Below are 21,114 nucleotides of genomic sequence, written 5' to 3'. Positions count from 1 at the left end.
CTGGCTGCACTGCCTGTGTTTTCTCTGCTTCCCTCTCTGCTCTAATGCCGGGACTGAGGAGCCGCGATCACCTTACACAGGTGTTCCACATTACGCCGGTGCCTTCTCTCCTTCCCCTTCTTCTATTCTTCCCTCCCTCCCTCCCTCCCTCCCTTTTTTCCTTCCCTGTGGTTCACCCTGTCTCCTCCTCCCTCCACGTAAAGTAAGACTGGTGTAATGACAGATATATTCCCTGAAATCCCGGCGCTGACGCTGCCGTCGCCCACAGTAGAGAGACAGTTAGCCTTGGAAATGTTTTACAACTGGATAAGACGCGCACACACACGACAGACACATGCGCGCGTGCACACACACAAACACACACACACACCTGTAGGCAGGACCTTGACGTGTGTGTTCAGCTTGCTGTGGCTTACTTTGCCTACTTACGCTGGGCTGTCACAGTGCCTCATGGAGGAGGAAACACCGCCCCCACAGGTCCTGCTGCACTCCCCCCACAGTGACCAGGGCCCCCAGCCTCCGTCCACACTCTGGGGCCAGGTACCGAACACCACACACTCCCCTTGGTAGCACCACTGACCGGGGAGAAGTGGAAACAGAGGGAGAGACAAGGGAAAATATGGTCATTGCACAACAGAGGTCAACAATTTCTTGCAACAGAAGTCAGCTCAGGGATGGTCTCAGTGCCTCCTACCGTGATGCTGCCCGTAGCTTTTACTGATTGTGCATCTTTTTTTAATGGTTTGATTTTATGCATTGTATGTATTCCATCTTTTACATTTATTCCCAAAATAAAGACATTTTTGTCGCATTCCTCACTGTTGATAAATGAGGATACAGTACTGAAGGAAAGCACACTGATTTTCCATCTTATCGACACTGTCCGATAAAAACCTTGTATCTCCAATTTAGGTGATTTCAGTGTTTTAGCTTAATTTGGTTGTTTACACACTCCTCTATGGATTCAGCAAGTTCAAGCCTCTGTGTTATGAAACTTTTACAAAACTAATTATATAAACTGAAACATGTACAGTCGTCAACCTAGCGACAGAACTGCTTTCCTTAGTTTCTGAAAAGTTGATATTATGGAGATACAAGTTTTCGTTTGGACGGTAGTGTTATGCTGCATTACTTATGGCATTCTATCCCTGTTTTACTGTGCATTCAGTGTCTATTTACATGTAAAGCAATCAGAGCATTAACTATTATTATTATTATCATCATTCGTAGTAGTAGTACTAGTCATAGTAGTATTGCTGAGGTCAGAGAAACACATAAATGAACTGCTAAATACACACAACAACCTGAATCCCTTTACTCACCCTGTAGAGTTTATTTTGATATGACTTCACAGAGTCAAAACTATTACAACAAACTCTCTATCAACCTCCAATAATTATGTCCAAATTTTCAGTGGGTCCACATCTCTTAACTGTCTCAAACGTAGACCATATAGGACCTGAGTGTGGAGCAAAGCTGCTTGGATCTCAAATCCTCCAAAACACAATGCACATTTTCACAGTCTTTCTCTCTCTCTCTCTTTAAAGGTGCACTATGCAAATTTGCCAAGAGATGATTTAAGTGAGAACCATTACTCTCCAAAACACTTTAAAAAATGAGAAAAGAAAAAAACGCGCAATACCTCAGTAATAAAGGGCTGCACTTGTTGAGTCGTATTCTTTTATTTTTCCCATTTTGGCAACACAGAATAGTTTTGTCTCGACAGCCGTCATCATTACTTAGAAATTCAATAAAACCGAGGATAATACACCAAATAGGTTATGTGTAGTGGTATCCCAAAGCATAAAACTTGGAATAAGCACATAATCTATCAGTGAGCCAAGTCACTAATAGATTATGATGCAGATTCTCTATTACATTATACTCACTATCATTTTTTATTTTTATTACCTTACCTGTAAATTGTGTATTTTGCCATTGTTAGGCCAGCTTACCTCCTTGATCAGTTTTAGTACTGTTTAGTTTCTGTGAAGTTATCGAGTTGTATTATTGTATATCATCTTAATTAGTTTATTTTTTCATTTGATTCTTTATTTATTATGTTTTCGACAAGGCCATTGGGCTTTTATAAGTCAACAATTTTTACATTTCGTAAGCCCTCATACAATGTCACTGCAAATAAAATGTTTATACTAATTTGCATGTTTTTTTGTGTGTGTGTATATATATATATATATATATATATATATATATATATATATTATTTATTTTTTTTTTTTTTTTTAACAAATGTGGATTGGAAAATATTGTCCAGTGCTCCAAGTGGCCATAGGAGTGCATAAAGCCTTGTCCTAAGCTGTTCAGAGTGGCAGAGAGAGAGGGGATTAGAGACATCCCTTTGTCTTTCCAACTGTGTCAGTAGGTTAAGAACCCAGAGAGACCGGGACAGTCAAGGTGCTGACTACGATGGGCCACTGTCCTCTTTCTCTCACTCCTCCGCACCTTCACTGCACACGAGTCACGTCCCGAGACACTGTCTAAACAAGATTAACACTGGGAGAGGGGAGAAGGGAGAGAGAGAAAGAGGGAGAAACAGAGGGAGGGCTGGGGAGAAAGACGGAGGGATCACAAAATAGGAGGAGTCGGAGATATGGAGGGGAGATGCTACAACAAGGGGACACAAGCTCTACTTTCCACAACAATCTCAGAAGAAATATCTCATCTATGATGACTTATAAAAGGCAGGCTATGTGGCAGTGCAGGCTTTGTATATGTAAATGTATGTGTACTGGCAGAAAGCAGGCATTCACAACAGAGAAAGACGTGTGTCAAGGCTCATTCAAGTGACACTTAAGTGTTTCAGCAAAGTGTTTTACTGGGACAGTCTTGGTAAACATGAATCCATCTGACACTGTCCTCTCACACTGTGAGCAAGACACCTACATTTTGCTGCAATCTGCTTTCCCGGTCCACTCTGCCTTCTCCATCAATCTCAACCTCTCTCTCTCACCTCCTCATTCCATCATTCCCTTCCCCTCCCTTCCCTTCCCAATCTCTCCCTGCCTCCCTCTCCCCGCTCCTGTTGGCAGGGCCTCCCTCCATTACATGCTGGGTGAGAAATGGCTGACATTCATATTCCTTTGAAGCTGTCCCCGGCAGGGGCAGACAGGGTATGCCACTGGCTCTTCTAAAGCTGCTCCAAAGCTGTTCCAAAGCCCCCCAGGCTCAACCTGGGGCCCCCTGTGTTGTCCAGGACCCCGTCCGTGGGCCCCGGTCCTGAAAGGCTCCAATGAGCTAATGGTAATCACGGGTGACAGCTCGTGACACTCTCCTATTCTTCCCTTTTAGACCTCGGACCATCCGGTGACAATGGCTGCCGTAATCCATGTTAAAACTGTCTCCCCTAACCTGGCCGGCATCGACAGTGGACTGATGACCTAAAGCCTGGCATGCATGCATGTGTTTGTGTGTGTGTGTGTGTGTGTGTGATTGTGTAAGTGTGTGTGCGGTGTGTGTGCTAGCCCCCATTGCATGAGTGGACACAGGGAATGGCACCCCTTCCCAGACTGGGAGAGACGTGCGCAGAGGCAGTAAGGTACCACTGGATAAGATTGCATACACAGGAGGGCCTCAATCTGAGTTCATATCTCCAGACACTGCACGGCTATGTGCACAATGTTTGAATCTCTGAGAGACAGAAGATGACTTACCCCTTTCTCAATGCTGCCAGTCTGGCACAGAGTCCCCTCTGCAGCAGGGATACTGTTGGTAACACAGCGGTTGCTTTTGCTAAGGCACCAGAGCTCTCTACACACTTCCTAGGAAAGAAGGCAAAAGCAAGTTGGTCAGAATAAATCAATTCAGCAGACCGGGGGTGGATCGCTGAATAAGGGTGAGAATGATTTATCAGTAGTCTGTGGGTAGTTTCCTCTCTCAGTGTTTTCCTTCTGTACTCTGACGACTATGAAAGAAAACAAACACCATGGAAATTCATCTATAAATCTACATTATTTGAGATCAAATCAGCAGAGGAGAGGGGTTGATGAGACCACATCAAGAATTCTTAGAGGCATCTATTTCGAGGGCCCATATGCTTTGGATCATAGTGCATCTTGAGCAATATGTGAAGGGTCATCTGGTGCTCCTAATGTTCTCTTATGAGAAATGAAGAGTCAGCTGGATCAACACCATGACTAACGTTTGCTCACGTTCTCTCCGGGACCACGGGGGACCGTGACATCAGTTCAAGAAATCACATCTTGCTTCTTATGGGAAATCAAGAATGAGCAATTGCCTCCCAAGTCTTAGAAAAAGAAGACTTGTAGGTCTAACAAATATCTTTTGTCTCACCGAGCAGTTTGAATAAACATCATATCTAGATCTTCTCCTCCTCCTCACTCCTGAGTCGAGAACATAAGGAGAATCCATTTAGATTACTAAAGGAAGGGAGTGTGTGTGTGGGTGTGTGTGTGTGTGTGTGTGTGAAAGAGAGAGGAAGACTGAGGCAAAGAGAGAGGGAGAAAGAGATCAGTGAGGAGACAGCTCTTAGTTGCCCCCAAATAAATAAAACCATAAAAGTGAATGCATGTTACAAGGACAGCTCTGCACAACCTTGCATTAGATTTCCCATTAAACCCAACTGGGTCGCCACGCATCTCAACTTCAAAGGCTTTTACAGGACAACTGTGTATGGGAGAAGAGCAGGCCCATGAAAAAGAGTTATGATCCCAAGCATAGATTCTGACCCCCGGGTCAGTAAATATGCCACGGCCCTGCAGCTCCCTGAGCCTATCCAGATTAAATAAAGCGGCAAACTGCCACTCTCCAGTTGCAGTGACTCCCCTCTGCCAGCTGGTTTCAATAAGCCGTCCTGCTGCTCCATTCACCATCTCAGTCCTGCTAAAAGGTCAGCAACCCGGGCCTAAACGAACATGGATGTGGGCCTGATGGATTTACGCTAAGAAAGAACAAACCTGCGATAAAAAGAGCAGGGGCACTCTGTGAGGGCCTCTCTAATATAGCCATCAAAGGTTGTTTGTTTTTCATACCTTCGCCATCCGGTATCACGGTGGTTTGGAAACAGGGCATATGGATCGCCAGCGTGTGCTGATAGCTTTAAGTGCAAACTTGTAAATGTAACCCCAAAGAGCAGGAAGTGGTCATTTATACTGAATTAACAGTATAAATTACCTTTACTTCCCTCTCTGTGTTACCTTCCCGCCTCTTGACATGGTTTCATGCTATGAATTAATGTCTCTGATTTCCCCACACAGTTCCAGTACCTTTTAAATCCTTGAATCTAGGTAATCAAGGGGTCCCAGGCCACATTCAACCAAACATCTGTGATGGAGGGTGCCTACTTCATCGCTAAAAGGGTATAATTACTCTCCTCCACCCACATCCATGTTGAAATCCATCTTCATAGCTGTTCACCCCGTTCTGATAGGACCAGGGATAATTCACGCTGGCAAACTTGAAGACGGATGAGGCAGACAGGGGCTCAAAATTGCTGAGTTGTTTTGGTTTAAATATCTAAATCATGTAGACGGAGTAACTTGAGGGAATGGTGTCTTTGATAAAAAATTTAAGCAATGAAATATCCAAATTACAATGACTGTGTGATGTTAAACTGTGATGTACACAGTTGAACATTCCCTTTTGGCTCAGCATTGTTTCTCTATATTCTTTTGCAATACCCTAATAATCCTTATTTTAATGGTGACAAATATCAGCACCTCCAACATAAAAGCAGATATCATCGGTAAGCGATTTTATTTTTGTTTCCAACCAAGCGTGGCGAAGTTCAAAAGGTAAACTTTAATGACTGAGCCTTCACTTCCAGAGCCAGACTCCTCCATGCATTAGATCTTTTATCCATTTCTGTGGTCACATCTGTCCTGTAAGCAGCCATAGAGGACATCTCTTTAACAGATGCTTGAATGAAATAGATCTGATTGTCAGAATCCACCCAGATGAAAAACGACAATCTAGTTCTGTTGAAGCAGTGTGCATGCTGGAATCCTATCCGCTCATAAATGGGTGTCTTTCATGCTGATCTAAAACCACAATTATGAGCTTAAGAGCCAAAATAACAGGGCTTGACTTGGGGCCTGTTATAATCTGCTGTCAGATATTTCTTTTGATGAAATGAAATAACTCTGTGATCTCTGCTAATCTCTACTCTCTTTGCATCACATGCCCAAATATTTATGCAATGCAAAACAATATCGCATTTTTTGTTCATTAATTCTTTGAGGCTTCTTTCAAGCTCTCCTTTTACTGTGTGGTTGTTCCTTGTCTTTCACTGCCTGTGTCTCTTTATGTGCCAAGAAAGGTTTTTTTTATTCCTGGGGGAGGAAGGATCATTATCATCACAAAATCATTATACCAAAAAAGCAGATGATGGGGGTGTTGAATTCTATCCAACGTGGAGTCTTCAATCCCTCATTTCTTTGAGAAGTTAGTAGATAAAATAAAAGGGACGAGTAATATGTGAGAAATATCAAACACATTGTATTCCCTAGGCAATGATAAAAATAATTATCTTCCCTCGCACTGATATGTTGCTCCTTTCATCTTAGCAAGTGATGAAGCTCACAGAGGAAAGATTATTATCTTCTACTATCTGATCCACTTAAGCTCCAGTTGTACGCTTTCCTTACACACAACACTTCTACACTTCAACATCTACAAAATCATTGCGCTCACCATTTGGTAAAGCAACAGTTTCCCACCACTCCACCTCAGTTCACTTGTCTTCTGCTTCTCTTTGATTGTTCAGGTCTGTTTATGCATTTGTTTCAAAGAATCCCTTTGTGGACGTTCCTGTTTTGGAAGAGGAACTTAAAAACAAGTTTCGGGACTCTTGCAGGCCAGGCCTGGCGCTTGGCAGCCCCCTTATTTCCAGCCCAAGCCCCACTCGAGATGCCAGCCTTCCCCATCTATGTATTCTTTATTTTAGCCTGGCAGAAACAGCATTCGCTGTGTGTGCATATTCGTTGGGTGTTTCTTCCCATGTCAAATCATCTTCTCCAGACAGCCTTCTCTGTCTTATTCCCAGACCTATTCCCCATGGAAGTACCTCATCCACTCCCATTCCTCTCGCCTCCTTTTCCTCAGCAGACTCCACTGCCAGTCAGCCTCCAGCTTCCTGCTCCTCCACTCCACCTGCAAACCCCCACCGTGTGGCTCCCCTCCTCTTCCTCCAACATCAACCCTCACTGTCAGTGAGGCTCTGCCCGTGTTCCACTATCCCACCTCCTCACTCCTCCACTGCTCTCACTCATTGTGCCAGTCCCCAGTCCCTCAAACCCAGATCACAATTATGAATCCCCTTAGCTCCTCGCCTTCTCTCCATCCTCCATAGCTTCTCGCTACCTCCTGGGACTTCACGTCTTGACAGCTGATGCAGCAAGCCCAGTCAGCTCATCGGTAAGTTACCCATGGTGACCACAGCATGCCAGATTTCCATTTAGTTTCTCACACCTGAGGGTTTTTAGCTCCTATCACCTATCCTCCAGCTCCTCATCCCTCCCACTCCTCTCCAGGATTAGGTCCTATGACATGCAGTGCAGTCGCATCAGCAGTTTTCTCTGGCCTCATGTCCTCTCCTCTCTCTGCGCTTGTCATGCAGCCTTCTCTGGTTCTGAACAGCTTCGTCAAAAAACTATCAGGTGAAGATTTTTATCTTTTTCTTCTGTTTTTCTCACTCCTCTCATCCATATACAGCTATAGCTCCAAATGCCATAGCAGTACTCTGGTTTTTCCAAAATTCACCTAAAATTTTCTGACATATACTTAAAACATCTGTTGGTTCAACCTCACCGCTGTACTGAGCAATACAAAAACATTTAACTAATGTTTCACTTGGTCATATATTACCAGGGTTGTTATTTTTTCACAGACGTTTCAGAATCACAGCACAGGTATTCTTGTTTGGATACACAGGACAGCTATCTATTTATTCAAACAATTTTTTGGCCTTTCCAGCTCCTACCTTCACCTATTCCTCATGATCCTGCGTGCATATCCCTACATGCTGTTCGTGCCCAGAATCTGCTGCTCCCTGTGCTATTTTTGAGCTCTGTGGAGGGATCAGCTGTCATACTCCTTTTGCCTCAACAAGGCTTTCTTACGGTGCCTGCGACACCATTATTGTTCCACCTCTCACCTTTAAGGCGCAGATTTCTCCACTGGCACATTTGTGTAGCCTCTGTGAACAATCAAAGTTTTGGCATCTCTCAGTGTTTCCTTACTCCTCTGCTGATCCACTGATAGTCATCCAACACAGCTTTGGCTTGGTGATTTACATATTCTACTGATGTACTTTAGCCACAGTAAGGTGTTATTTTAGGCCTGGGTGAACCTATTTCACCTCTCTGTCAGGTAAATGGGCAGCACTCATGTATCAGCTATCCGCTTGAATTGCAACTATTCCACCACTGTTGTCTGTCGAGTTCATCTAATCTTCCTTTAAAGCTATATCACAACCTACCAATTCCACTCTCAATATGAAAGGAGAACAACACGATTCCCAGCTAAATTCTTCTTTGCGTTCAACCCATATCACCATTTGTGGAATCAGGGTGAAGTTATTTGTTGTGATACAAACTTTTACGTTTCACCGCAATGCTTAACAGCAACTGAGGTTTGAAACAGTATGGAAGTGAGCACGGCGGTGCCCACAGCAGACAAACTGTGTAGATGAAAAAAGCTCATTAGAAACCTGAAAAAATCGGACTCTTTGTATCATGTGAGATGTCGATTCTTTAAAACCCATTTGACCCATCACATTCTTCCCATTTTCATCCCAGTCTGAATTTGTAGGATGCTCAACTAGTCAACTAGAATGTAATGAGATGGTCCAGCTGAAAGATGTTGTGGGGATCGCTTTGGGCCGGTGAGAGGCGAACAGGTGAGAGAGAGTGGCGTGACAGATGCTGGTTTCTTACCCCATATTTGCACTGGCGTGAGGAGGCTCCATACTGGAAGCGGCACTGCTCATCTGCATCGTACACCTGCCCTGGGGCCACTGTTGGGTACAGGAAGTCTCGTTTCAGAGGTTCATTGTCCAGACACGTCCCCCGACCTGAGCTGTCAAAAAAACAAACCTACAATAGGATTGTTTCTTACACACAACAAACCTTTCTCCACTTGGCTAATTAACAGAATCAAATACGCCAAGATTGGACGGCTATAAAAGGCAAGACTCCCGTCTCTTGCAGATGTGGGTTAGATAGGGTTGTTTGATTCATTTATTCAAACACCAAACTACCATTACAGAAATCTCATCAATGATGGCAGGCAATTAATGTTGATATTACACATCATAATTACATATCAACACCCCTTCATCAGAGGGAGTGTTGATAGGAGGAGGATGACTGAGGCATGGGCAGAGACATTTTACCAGAGGGAAAGAGAGCAGACTGCCTATCTGTCTGTCTGGAAAGTCCAGCCCTCTCTGATTATATGGCTCTGTGCTCCACTATACTGCACGTTACAGCTTACAGTATGGAGAACCCATGGAAGAGCCGATAAAATGACAGAGCAGGAAAAGAGAAAAATCTGAAGTGGTCTATAGGTCGTATGTCCAGCCTTAGGGTTATGTTTAGTCTGCTTTGTAAGATAGAAATATGTGTGCTCACAAAGAACTCACTGAAAAAAAAACAACAAAAAAAACACAGCGATTTTGTATTCTAGTAAGCAGCGTCCCACACAGCTGAAAAATAAAAAAAAATAAAAAATACTTCACGACAGCCAAGAAGCGCACAGAGTGGCTTTTGTTGGTGCGTCTGTTTATTCTGGGTTGAGATGTTGAGGTTATTTAACTGTCTGTGTTGCTGTGTTGATGCTTTCTGTCCCAGCCTACGAGGGCAGACGCTTGGCTCACAGATGATTTTTTGGAGGGAGGCGCACCGACTACACAGTTTAGTACTGCCTCAGAATAAAACACACACAAGTCCTGCTACCATTACTCTTAAGTTGGAAACAATCAATTTTTTAAAAAAGTCCTCTATAGGAATTCCTTTTAACAAATAACCCCCATACAAAATAGTCCCCAAATGAAAATCAGCCAATCGTAGTTTATTATATATTGACCCAGAGGTTTATGCTATTACTTTTGAAAAAACTCCCCGCTGAACTTTTTAACCCTTAAATGGGCAAGCATATATAAAAATTTTGGAAAAATAATTAATTGCTATTTTCTATTGTATCTAGGCTAAAATAACACAATTTCATGATTTTTTTCAAAATATGACCTTTAGTTTTCATTTTACAGTTTGTATCTCCCAGGATACGTTGCCCGTTTAGGGTATAAATTTACCATTTTCCAATTTTTCAAATATTTCATTTGTAAACTTTTAAAACATATTATAAGCAATTCATTAGCTATTCTCTTTCATGTCTTGTATAAAAAAGTTTCAAAAAAGTGGGGGAAAAACAGAACACAAGCTATTCACATATGTTTTGAACGCTAGAAACAAGTCTAGCTTTGAATGGTCACTGCTGCTGGTGTCCTGACACTGGCCCTCTGCATATAATTCATCTTCCTCATCTTCTTCACTGGTTCCCTCATCTGAATCAGATGAAAAATCAGGTGGCAACACAAGAGATGCCACCTCTTTCTTTCTTTTACCATAGAAAGTACTGGTAGAAATTCCCTGAAAACATATGTACACTGATGAATTAATCAGTAATATACATTCAAGAGTAAAATGAAGTGTAATCAATATTTAACACCTTTATATTATTGATTATCTGTAGAGTATAGGCTTCAAAACATAAGTATATCTGAGAGTGATTATGCCTGTTTTTATACCCCTATCTGGACAACGTATCCCCCAGGATACAGACATTCAATGCCTGGTTATCAAAGATGTGTAAATGTAATTCATTATTTTTCAACAAGAATACCTAAAATTATCCTTATAGAACAATATTTTCAAAAACAAATCCCCCCAAAACATAATTAACAAGAAAAATAACAACATTTATCTCATGGCCAGTGTCTCTGTCCACGCAGGCTGCCATTTTGGAGTTTGACATAAATGTATCAATTTAGTTTTGAATGCTGCCATGAAGTCACATGACCTGGGTCCTTGACCCATCCCCCCTTAAGACTTTCTCATGATATTAAATGCAGATACTTGATGTCCCTCCCCCCCTATAGCCTGCCAAATGTTTGTATCCCCCAGGATACAGAAACCATTTAAGGGTTAATATATGATATTTTCGAAGGTCATCATATAAAAAGCAGAGATTAAATTGCTACAACCATGAATGTTTATATTCAGCAGAAGATGCTGAACATTCTTTTGTGTCAAACATACAACATGTTGCATGTTTGATTGAAACTGTGGGAACAAACACAGAAAGAAGGAATCATTTAAAGCTAGTTTCTGCTGAAAAAGTGTCTTACACATGGTGGGGCCGTCTTTTCAAAGTTTTTCATTTAAAAAGTAGAGGTCAGATGGATCGATCCTGGCATGGTTAGATTCAGCAGAAGATGCTAAAAAATAAACACATATAACATGTGTATGTTTGTTTAAAACTGCCAGAAGAAACACATTAAGTAGTCTGTCTTTGAATTTCACTTTCTCCATGACTGAGCACATAAACCTTGTCCAACCTAGCAACAGTAACCAAGGGGGGCGGGACTGTTCCATCAACAATGTATGACAGACTGAAATCATCCTAAAAATGATCATCTTAACAACGCTATAGCCACCATTTCTATTATTTATAATGTGTTTCCTTGAAAAGCTGCAGTGGTGAAACATCACAAATTAGCAAGTTGAACGAACTCTCCCTCGTCTCTGGCTCTCAGGCAGACTGAAGGTGTACTAATATAGACAAAACTGTCCCAAGGCATAGTAGTAACATAATTCAAAGATGAAATTCAGAAATATTCAACGTTAAGTCTACACAGTCTTGCCATAAGTCTTATGAGTCCATGAAGAGCTGTATATTTACAATTCCATGATCAAGTGCCAATAATAAAATAGGGGTATATTTCACTTTGAACGGTAACTACTCCGTTTCGCTTTTAATAAAGTTGAGTCAGAGGATTCTTTTGAAACGAAATATTACTATGACTATTTACTATAACACTGTGTTCTTTCCAGCTGGGGCAGCGGCAACATGCAATGGAATGACTCCCATCCCTCGAAAGGAAAAGTAGGCATGGTGACAACACAAGCGCAGAGCTGCATTTTATGATTGTGCAGACAGTAACTTGGGCCCAGTAGAAAGGACAGAGGGAGGTAGGTGGGTCACACTAGAGTCTGGTCTTCTCTATCAGACTGAAACCAGAGCGAACGTCACTGCCTCAGACAGCAATGAGAGGACACACTTCTGATTCTCACACGCCTCTGCTCCTCTTGTCTAAATAGGATACATGCACTATCAAGAGCTGAAGTTTCAGTATTGATGATCTTATTTCCCAGAGGATAAAAGTCAAAATAATTTCAAAGGGCAATCTCTGTCATATTTGTACTCTTTGGACCGTACTAAACTGAAAACGGGAGATCCAATACATGCAGACTATTTTCAGCCCAGACTAGTAAATTAAAGATTATCTGGACGATGACCCTCTGCCCTTCCACCAGAGAATTAAAAGTCTTGAATACCTTCTAATTGGAAACTAAACAATACAGATTGAAAAAGAAAGAAGAATGGGGTAAAGGCCTAGAGGGGCTAACTCGCCTGAGCTATATACAATTTCTTCACCCCAACTCTCTCTCTCTCTCTTTTCTTCTGTCTCCTTCTCCTTCTCTTTGTTATTGAATGGAATAATCCTATTTCTTGGCTCCTATTCCTTCGAGGACCTTCTCATCAGAGACAGACAAACCTGGCTCGGAGCCCCCTAGCCTCCCTATGCACTAAGGGAAACCTCACTATTTATTGGTTTGGAAAGAGACAAAATAGTCAAAAGTTTAAACACAGAAGCTATTATTTAACATAGTCGCACAGGCTTCCTGTCTACTTGATTCAGCCAAATTCATTATGCTGAGCGGAAATCTCCTCTAATGAGAGGGAACATCAACGATCCCTCAACTCTGACCTTGGTCACTCATATCAAGCAAGCTATGTAGTTATTAACCAGAATGCTCATTGGATCCCAACAACTGGTTGAGACAGTATCGTCCAAGCTGCATTTGATTAAGTCAGAATAATTTCCCGATAATAATCGACACTAGCCACGTTGATTCCAATATCAAATTCAAACAAATAGAGTATGTGCTTTCTGAGAGTTAAATAAATCAAAACTGACTGCCTTTTGACATTTATAACAAACTGGCGGGCAAACTTGGAAGAATAAACTATGACTGAACTGTGAGTGCGTTCATAAACCATTCTTAAAAAACCCAAACAAAGCACCACATTTTGCACTAGCAAGACAGTGAATCTAGGCCAACACCACAGCCAAAGTTGTTTACTTGGCAAGGAGAGGCATGTGAGATATCCAAAAATCTGATTGAGGGAGAGAAAGAGAACATAATTGGAGTTTACAGATAGAACTCTTTTGTGAGGAACAAGAAAGCTAAAGTCAATAAAGCCAAAATGAGAAGAAAAACTCAAGAAACAGACTGATACAAATGGAGATATAAGCTCAGCAACCACTGATTTTTTTTGTCTTTACAAAGAAAAGAAATAAAACTTTCTTTTGTTAGAGCTGGCGTTGGTTCGCGAGATACCCCAGCCAAGAATCATCCATGACAGAAACATAACAGAAGAGCAGAGAGGCAGCTCTTTGTGTCCCAGTTGGAACCTGGCATATTCTACTGTCATCTCTGTCACAAGTGTTGTTCTGTAACCTTCCTCTAACAGCTTTCAGCAAGAAACACCATCTGACAACCACGCTCACTGTTATCCACTTTCTTGGAGGACTCACCATCTAAACATGAATACACAAACAGACACATACACACTCTCAAACACACACACAAACACAACGGCAGCCGTACCACAGTCTTGCACTGCATCATATCCCTACCTCACCCTGTGGCTGTACAAAAGGATTTGCAGCTAGCAGTAAGGTCTTGAGGGTGAGCCATCAAGCTGCACTGTACTAGAAAAGAAAAAAAAACTCCACAAAAAGATGGAAAAAAGATGGTTTTTATTGACTTAAGTGTCTCTTTGAGACTCCCAAACCTTAGTCTAGCCGTGACTACACTATCCATTTTGTGAGCTCACATGAAATAGCCTCTGCTGCTCTCTAAAGTATACTGGGTTCAGGAACTGCAAGGATGCTAACAATTGCTTTCGATGGAATGCACCTTAGCAGAATATTTATTTTTGAGTTATTTAAAACCTGGAATCTTTCTGTTGTAGCACGGCATATATACTAAGAGGCAGTTGTACATTAACAATAATATTTGAAACATGCTATGAATATGTGTTTTTGCACGGGGTAGCATAAATAAATATTTCTGTGATTCACCATATAGTAAAATACAACAATCTGTATAGGAATAATGTGTTCTTTATGTCGCTGATGCAATACCGTGCTAAATCTTTGGATGGACGGATAAACACTGGAATACAGATATACATACACATGCACAAGCATGCATATCAGGGCTCAAGCTCTTATGATGACAAGTCCCTGTCCTGCTGAAGTGTCTTTGAGCAAAACACTGAATCCAGAGCAGCTCAAGGTCGCTCTTGTGTAGCCTGACATCTGACCTCTCTATCTAAGGCAGGCATCAGTGCACAAACAGAGAAGTTCTCCTGGAAACTCAACAGAGTTTCAAATTGCGCACATACTCACTAAATTACTTTGGTCATCTCTTAAAATCTGTAAACTTTTTGATTGCTAAATAAATTTTACTAACATTTCCACCTCTGTCTTTTCTATGCATGTACAGTGCAATCAGTGAACTATGCAGCTGAGTCATGTTTAAGTAGATCTCTTCTGGCAGTCGTCTACTCACATCTATGAATTCCTTCCAGGCAGAGATGCTGTAGTGTTTTATGACCAGCAGAACTGTCCTTAAGCTCCTCAAGTCTTACTAAGTGTTTCCTTGATGGGATCAAGTACAGCAAAGATGGATTGAAGGTCCTCAGTAGAGTGATCCACAAGAGCACAGTCATCCACATACTGCAGCAATGTCCCAGTCCCTCGAGCAGAGGTGTCGAACCATGGAGGGCCAAGAGGCGGCAGGTTTTCATTCCAACCAAAAACTCCACCAGGTGATTTCACTGATAAGTCACTTCTCTCCGCTTGAAGGTGAAGTAATCATTGAAATAACCTGGTGTAGTTTTTGGTTGGAATGAAACCTGCAGCCTCTTGCACCTCCATTGCACATGGTTTGACACCCTTGCTCTAGAGATTGTGGTGGATGGCTGGAGCCTCCTGATGCTGAAGATGTTTCCAATGTAACCGAGTTCTACTGTACCTTTGCTGCCCTGTTGCTGGCCCAAGCTCCTTGAGAATTTGACAACATAGGAGAAACATATAACAGAGTACAGGTTGCTCTGAGCACCCATGTCTTAGTCCAGTGCTCAGTGTAAATAAATTGAGCTGACTATTAGCCTCTTCTTGTCTGAGCAGCCAAATATGAGATGGGTTACTAATACTGATTACTAAAAACAGAGGTGTTGCATCACCGCATCAGTTTGTCTGCAAGGACACCAATGCCAGAAAACCTATTCTTGAGGGAGGGGGTAACTCTTAGGATTTCTGCGTTAGCTGAGGTCAGGGGTTAATGTACAGTTCATGTACATGTTCAGGCAGCTCTTCCAGGATGGTGCAATCTGTTGAACTGAACAAGATCTTGTTTATGTTCTTCCAAATTGTAGAATGGTCTGCACTTTTCAGTAAGTCATTCGACCTCCAGAAATTTCTCACAGAGATGCAGTTGGACATGTCATTTTTCCCTTTATTGTTTGGTTTGGTTGAGCCTTGTTTGTCCACTGGAACTATAGAGCCCACTTAACACTATGCATCTCTTTACAGGTTGTTTACCATTGCCAAGAGGGCACTGGTCACTGAATTTCCCTCTACATTTCTTCCACATCGTTCCCTTAAGCTTTTTTGTCCTAGCTTTGAGGCTGACTATTAAGTGGACATTGTCATTCCTGCAAATTCTATGGACAGCATCATATTTAACAATTAGATGTAGTCCCTGGCCTCATTCTCAGATGGTAAGGGTGGTAGCGCTGAAAAAATGGGAATCGTCTTTCAGCTCAAAGAGAATGCAAGCCAGATTGTGTCCTCAAAGATGCAATCTGGCTTGGTAGGGGATCATTCTTGATTGCTCTTCCAACACAATAAAGTTGTCTTTCACCAGTGGAATGGCCCTTCCTTGAGAAACCAACAAACACTGTCCTCCAGTGGAGTCTATCAAAGGTTTTCATGTTCCATTGTTGTTAGATTTTGGGATCAAGTCCTCCATACAATGGATTGTCTCTACGGGTATGGCAAACTACCCATGAGTGTTAGAGTTTTCTAACTTTTTCTGTCATCGCGTAAGTCATGCAGGACATTCCTAAGTAGGCTCGCTAAATTATAGGGGAGTCATCTGAAGCAACTTCACCTCAGTCTCAGCCTATAGCCATCATGAAAAGATCAGACTCAAGTGTTTATTTCATTGAAATCTGTCATTGTCATAGATATTTTCAGACATCTAGGGCCAGTTCCAGATGTTACATCTCCAGAGTCAGAATTGGAAATACTGTATGTGCTCTAAATTTTTTTATAGTGCCATCCCACTCCCCATCTGAATTCAGCTTATGGTTTGTCACAAAATTAAGCTCTGCCTAAGGCCACCATGCTGATGCCATGCCAATGTTGATTAAAACCACATAATGTTAACATAATATAAGCCTATATATTGCCACTGGAGACCACATCAGCTCTCATGCCATGTTCTGCTGTTTGGGTGGAAGGCACCGAGTTGCCATGTGTAGCCACAAGGAGGTCTGGAAGGAGTTTTGGTGATAAAGGGTGGAGGAGGATTTTCACATAATATTGGCTAATGGTTTACCACAATGGCTAGCCAGTGGCAGTGGGTTGTAAGCGAGAAGGCTGCAACCAAGCAGGAAATAAGCATGCATGGTCTCTCTACAGCACACACACATGCACACAAATCCAAATACTCACACACATACATACACAGACAGTCCCATAAACAGCAACCCACATCCACTTACTCAAGAAAGCTGGTGATGTAGTCTTTGCTGCAGGCAGACCAGGAAAAAGGGTTGGTGTTGGCTGTGATGTGAGCAGCCATCAGTTTGGCTGTCTCGTGGCCTTTGGTACCACAAGAGTTCCCAATCCCATCATGGTTCATTCCAAAACTGAAACACATAAAAATGAGAAACAGAGAGGGAATGTTTAGTTATGGCAACTGGCTTGCTCAGCAACAGCAATCACTATCCTTTAGAGTGAAGTCCATTTGAGGAGAAGTTGGCATTTTGTGTCAGACAGAAAGCAGCCGATCCTTGCCAATTAACTACAGGGTTTAAGTGGCAACCTTGGGCAGTTCTGCATGACTGCAATAGGCCAGGCTGCTGAGTCTTTGAGAGCGAGTGGAGGATGTCTCCCTCTGTGGCCCTGGCTGTAAAGACAGGGATCTGTGGCTCTGAAACAGCTGTGTGGAGGGGAGCAGGGGTCAGGGGTCAAACCCTGTCTGGAGCTCCACAGGAACGAGAAAGTTCTAATCACCACTCTGATGCCTGCCTGTCAATCAACGTCTGCAGGTCTGAGCAGGCCATGAGGGAGAGTCACCAATGAGTGAAGGGGGAGGAACGGGGGGATACTTCTGATGAATCAATGCACCAAAGAAGACAGAGGCCGCTGCTTCCCAGTGATTTCACACCCAGCCACCCAAAATCCAAATCCCACATCCCTACCTTGAAGTGTGTTATCTCATTAAAAAATGTATTTCTTATGCTTGATGCCTGAGAATAAATCCTTTTAACAATTCATTTTTAAAACCTTATCTGTCTGAATATCATTTAAAAGAAAAGCTCACATTACAGCAGGAAGTCAAAGCTTACTTTTCCTTACAGTCCAAAAGCACAAATCAGGTCTAATGTATATAACAAACCCAACCACATCGCACAGCCTGAACCTGTTTTTCTAAGGCTGGCGTTTATGACATTTTACCCTACTCTGGAAATAAATCAGCCCAGTTGAAACCCCGTTGCAGTGTTTTTTTATACATCCTCTAGAAGCAGAGACTATTTTTACAACTGCCCCACAACAGAAGCAGACATGAGACATAATAAAGGAAATCGCCATCTTGCTGAACCCTCGAGAGGGGGATACGTAGACTAATACATCATCATTATTTTGCTTTATATTCAGGAAGAAAGAGCCAGAGGTATGTGGACACTGACATTTGCATGAGGAAATATGTGGAGATACAGTTCAAGAAGTCTGCTGTAGAAAAAAAAAGGCTACATGCAGGTCTGGCAAACTCAAGGAATAGCTATGTTTGTTTAAGAGGAATTATAGGAGCACACACTCAAAAAGGCGATAAAAAGTTTAAAGACTATCTAAAGCAAAAAAAAAAAAAAAAGAAGGTCAACCGCATGTGTTGCAAGGAGTAAAAGTGTCAAATTTAATGGAAAACACAACAGAAATGGCAAGACAATAGAAAATATTTAACCACACTCACTTGTGGCCAATCTCATGCGCAATAGTGAAAGCAGAACCAAGGCCGATGTCCTCATTGATGCTGCAACTCCTCTCTGGTTCACACATTCCAGCCACTGAGGCCAAGCCTGGACAAACACACACACACACACACACACACACACACCAGACAAACATACAAACACAAGGTCAGGTCAAGGTGTAGCATTCCAAGGAGTCATGGTCCTAAAAGCTGAATCCACACATCTGATCACCCTTGTGTTTAAATTAAAGTGATGCCGAGAGAGGAACGGTAACCCTCCCCGGTCACCACTGGATTCACCAGGGGGAGTTGAGTTCAGCATCTCCGGCTAGACATCTTTTCTTTTTTCTTGCAAACTACAGTCAACGCTGGAAAATGTCTAGACAAGGGGTGAGATTTATACATTTCAATCCATTTAACAAGGGACCACCTAGTAATGCAAGCCAAGGAGGGGAATATAAGAAGCTGCTCGCCCCGTCTGCAGCACCCAAACAGGCAAACCATCAAGGAATATAGATATTTTCCGTATTTCCAAACTAGAGTAAGACAGATAGCGCGGGAGAAATGGGAGAGAGAGAGAGAGCGTGCTTAAAGCTAAACCTCTCCACAATCCAGGTGTCACGGGTCCTTTTTTCCTAAGCCTGACAGGTCAGATAGGGAGACAGAGGCAATTCCTCACAGATTACATCTACAGGTGACGGCAAAGGGTGTCATATGACACCACAAAGCAGGTGTGTGTGTGTGTGTGTGTGTGTTAGTGCACAAATGTGTGCGAATGACTGAGCATGTGCATTAATGCATTAATTATTCTTAAATGGGACTGCAACTTGGTCTTAAGCACTTGGATCTCTCCAACTGCTTAGCACACCAAGACTCACAGTTTGTGCATCCAACAGCTGCCAGTCAAAGTGTGTTCAGAGATTATTGTCAAGAAATGTGCCACACTGATACAGGCACGTATACACACCGGGGAGCAAGAGAGTAAATTTATGGTTTGGTTGGTCAGCGGCACAGCTTCTTCTTTCACTGTTTGCAGGCGCTTCTTTCCACGCTGCTATAAGTGGCATGGCTTCTGTATCCTCTTTACTAAGAAGCTAAACAAGAATAGACTCGCAAATCAGGAGGCCACTGAAACCATTACAGGAGAGAAAGAGGGAGCCTGAAGGTGAAGAAAGAAGGAGGAGAGGGAGGGAAAGGAAGGAGGGAGGCTACTCTGCGATTAGTTTAAGAATGTGTGTGTGTGTGTGTGTGTGTGTGTGTGAGAGAGAGAGAGAGAGAGAGAGAGAGAGAGAGAGTGAGAAAGAGTCTGTGTGAAGGTGAGTGAGTGTGTATGTGCATGGCCATGGGTGGGTGCAAACACAGATGCACACACACACACACACACACACACACACACACATCACATTGGAAGTTGTTTTCTTAACACCAGGGTGGACTGTGTATTATCTCCAGCCCCATGATTACTCGGCGACCCTAGAGGCCAAGGATCTGACCTGGGACCATGATCCCCGAGAGGAGAGGGAGGCGATGGGGGGAGGGAGGAGGAGGAAGGGGGGAGACAACGAGGAAGCCAAGCAGATGCCAGGGCAATTAAAGCGACCGGGGAATGTGACGAATGCGGTCAATCTGTCAAACCACCCCTGAAGTCACAATATTACCTCCAAGATATACTGTGGTGCCTGCAGGGGCTTTACAAAGATAAGATGGGGTGGGTATGAGGTTTGTGTGTGCGCATGCATGTGTGTGTGTGTGTGTGTGTGTGTGTAGGTGGTGGTGGGGGCGCAGAGGTGGGGGTCTCTGCCACTGCTTGCTGTCCTTTTTTCCACCCCCAATAGCACTACAACCACCATATCACACACTCTATCTCTCCCCTGCATACTGCAACACTCCCTATAATTGTCCTTTTCCCCTTCCATTTTCCTTTCAACTCCTCCTCTCCTTCTCCCTCACCTCTTCTGTCACTAGTCTTGTCTTTATCCCCCTTTCTCCTCCCCCATATCCCTACATGTCTTTCAGTTTTCCCAACACATACCTTTTCCTTTCTCTCAACCCCCGTGGAAGGGTAAACACCTTAGACAAACTGAGGGAGAGGAGGACACAGACAGAGTCTTAAAAAGGGGCTGTGGAAGACGGTGTCCAGGGCACGTCCAGGTTCAGGGCTCTTAACCTCAGCCGACACAGCTGACCCACTAAGGAGCTATAATACTACTACTGAATACATCCTTCTCATTATCGTCTGGTGCGCTTGTAAAGCAGACTGCACATGTTTCTGAATAAGGTTTGTCTGAGGACACGTTGGATGCCAAGCATGAAAATGAAAACCTCATGAGGGGGAACCGGAGAAGCATGTGAGGGAGAATGACTCAGATCACCTATCTGGGAGGACAACGAACATTAACGTATAAACTTTACTCTGCCTTGACATCCTTGCCAGTTAGGACTCACCTAAGGTGCCACAGGGTTTGTTCTTGTAGGTGCAGATGTCATACCTGTAGACAGACAAGAGAAGGAAAGATGAGAA

The 21,114-nt window shown here is 42.9% G+C and overlaps 1 protein-coding gene across 1 annotated transcript in view; it reads right to left on the bottom strand.

The window, feature by feature from the left end:
- The window catches only part of adamts6 (ADAM metallopeptidase with thrombospondin type 1 motif, 6), a 53,738-nt gene that overhangs the window by 24,816 nt on the left and 7,808 nt on the right, over nucleotides 1-21,114 (bottom strand). The window contains exons 7-12 of the mRNA XM_030065506.1: nucleotides 21,039-21,082; nucleotides 18,594-18,699; nucleotides 17,122-17,268; nucleotides 8,913-9,054; nucleotides 3,672-3,779; nucleotides 430-575 (exon numbers count right to left, since the gene is read on the bottom strand). Coding sequence (XP_029921366.1) covers nucleotides 430-575; nucleotides 3,672-3,779; nucleotides 8,913-9,054; nucleotides 17,122-17,268; nucleotides 18,594-18,699; nucleotides 21,039-21,082 — 693 coding nt within the window. The remainder of the gene's footprint in view (nucleotides 1-429; nucleotides 576-3,671; nucleotides 3,780-8,912; nucleotides 9,055-17,121; nucleotides 17,269-18,593; nucleotides 18,700-21,038; nucleotides 21,083-21,114) is intronic.

Source organism: Myripristis murdjan, chromosome 12 (assembly GCF_902150065.1).
Source record: "Myripristis murdjan chromosome 12, fMyrMur1.1, whole genome shotgun sequence".
NCBI lineage: Eukaryota > Metazoa > Chordata > Actinopteri > Holocentriformes > Holocentridae > Myripristis > Myripristis murdjan.
This window is presented reverse-complemented; position numbering and strand designations above follow the sequence as displayed.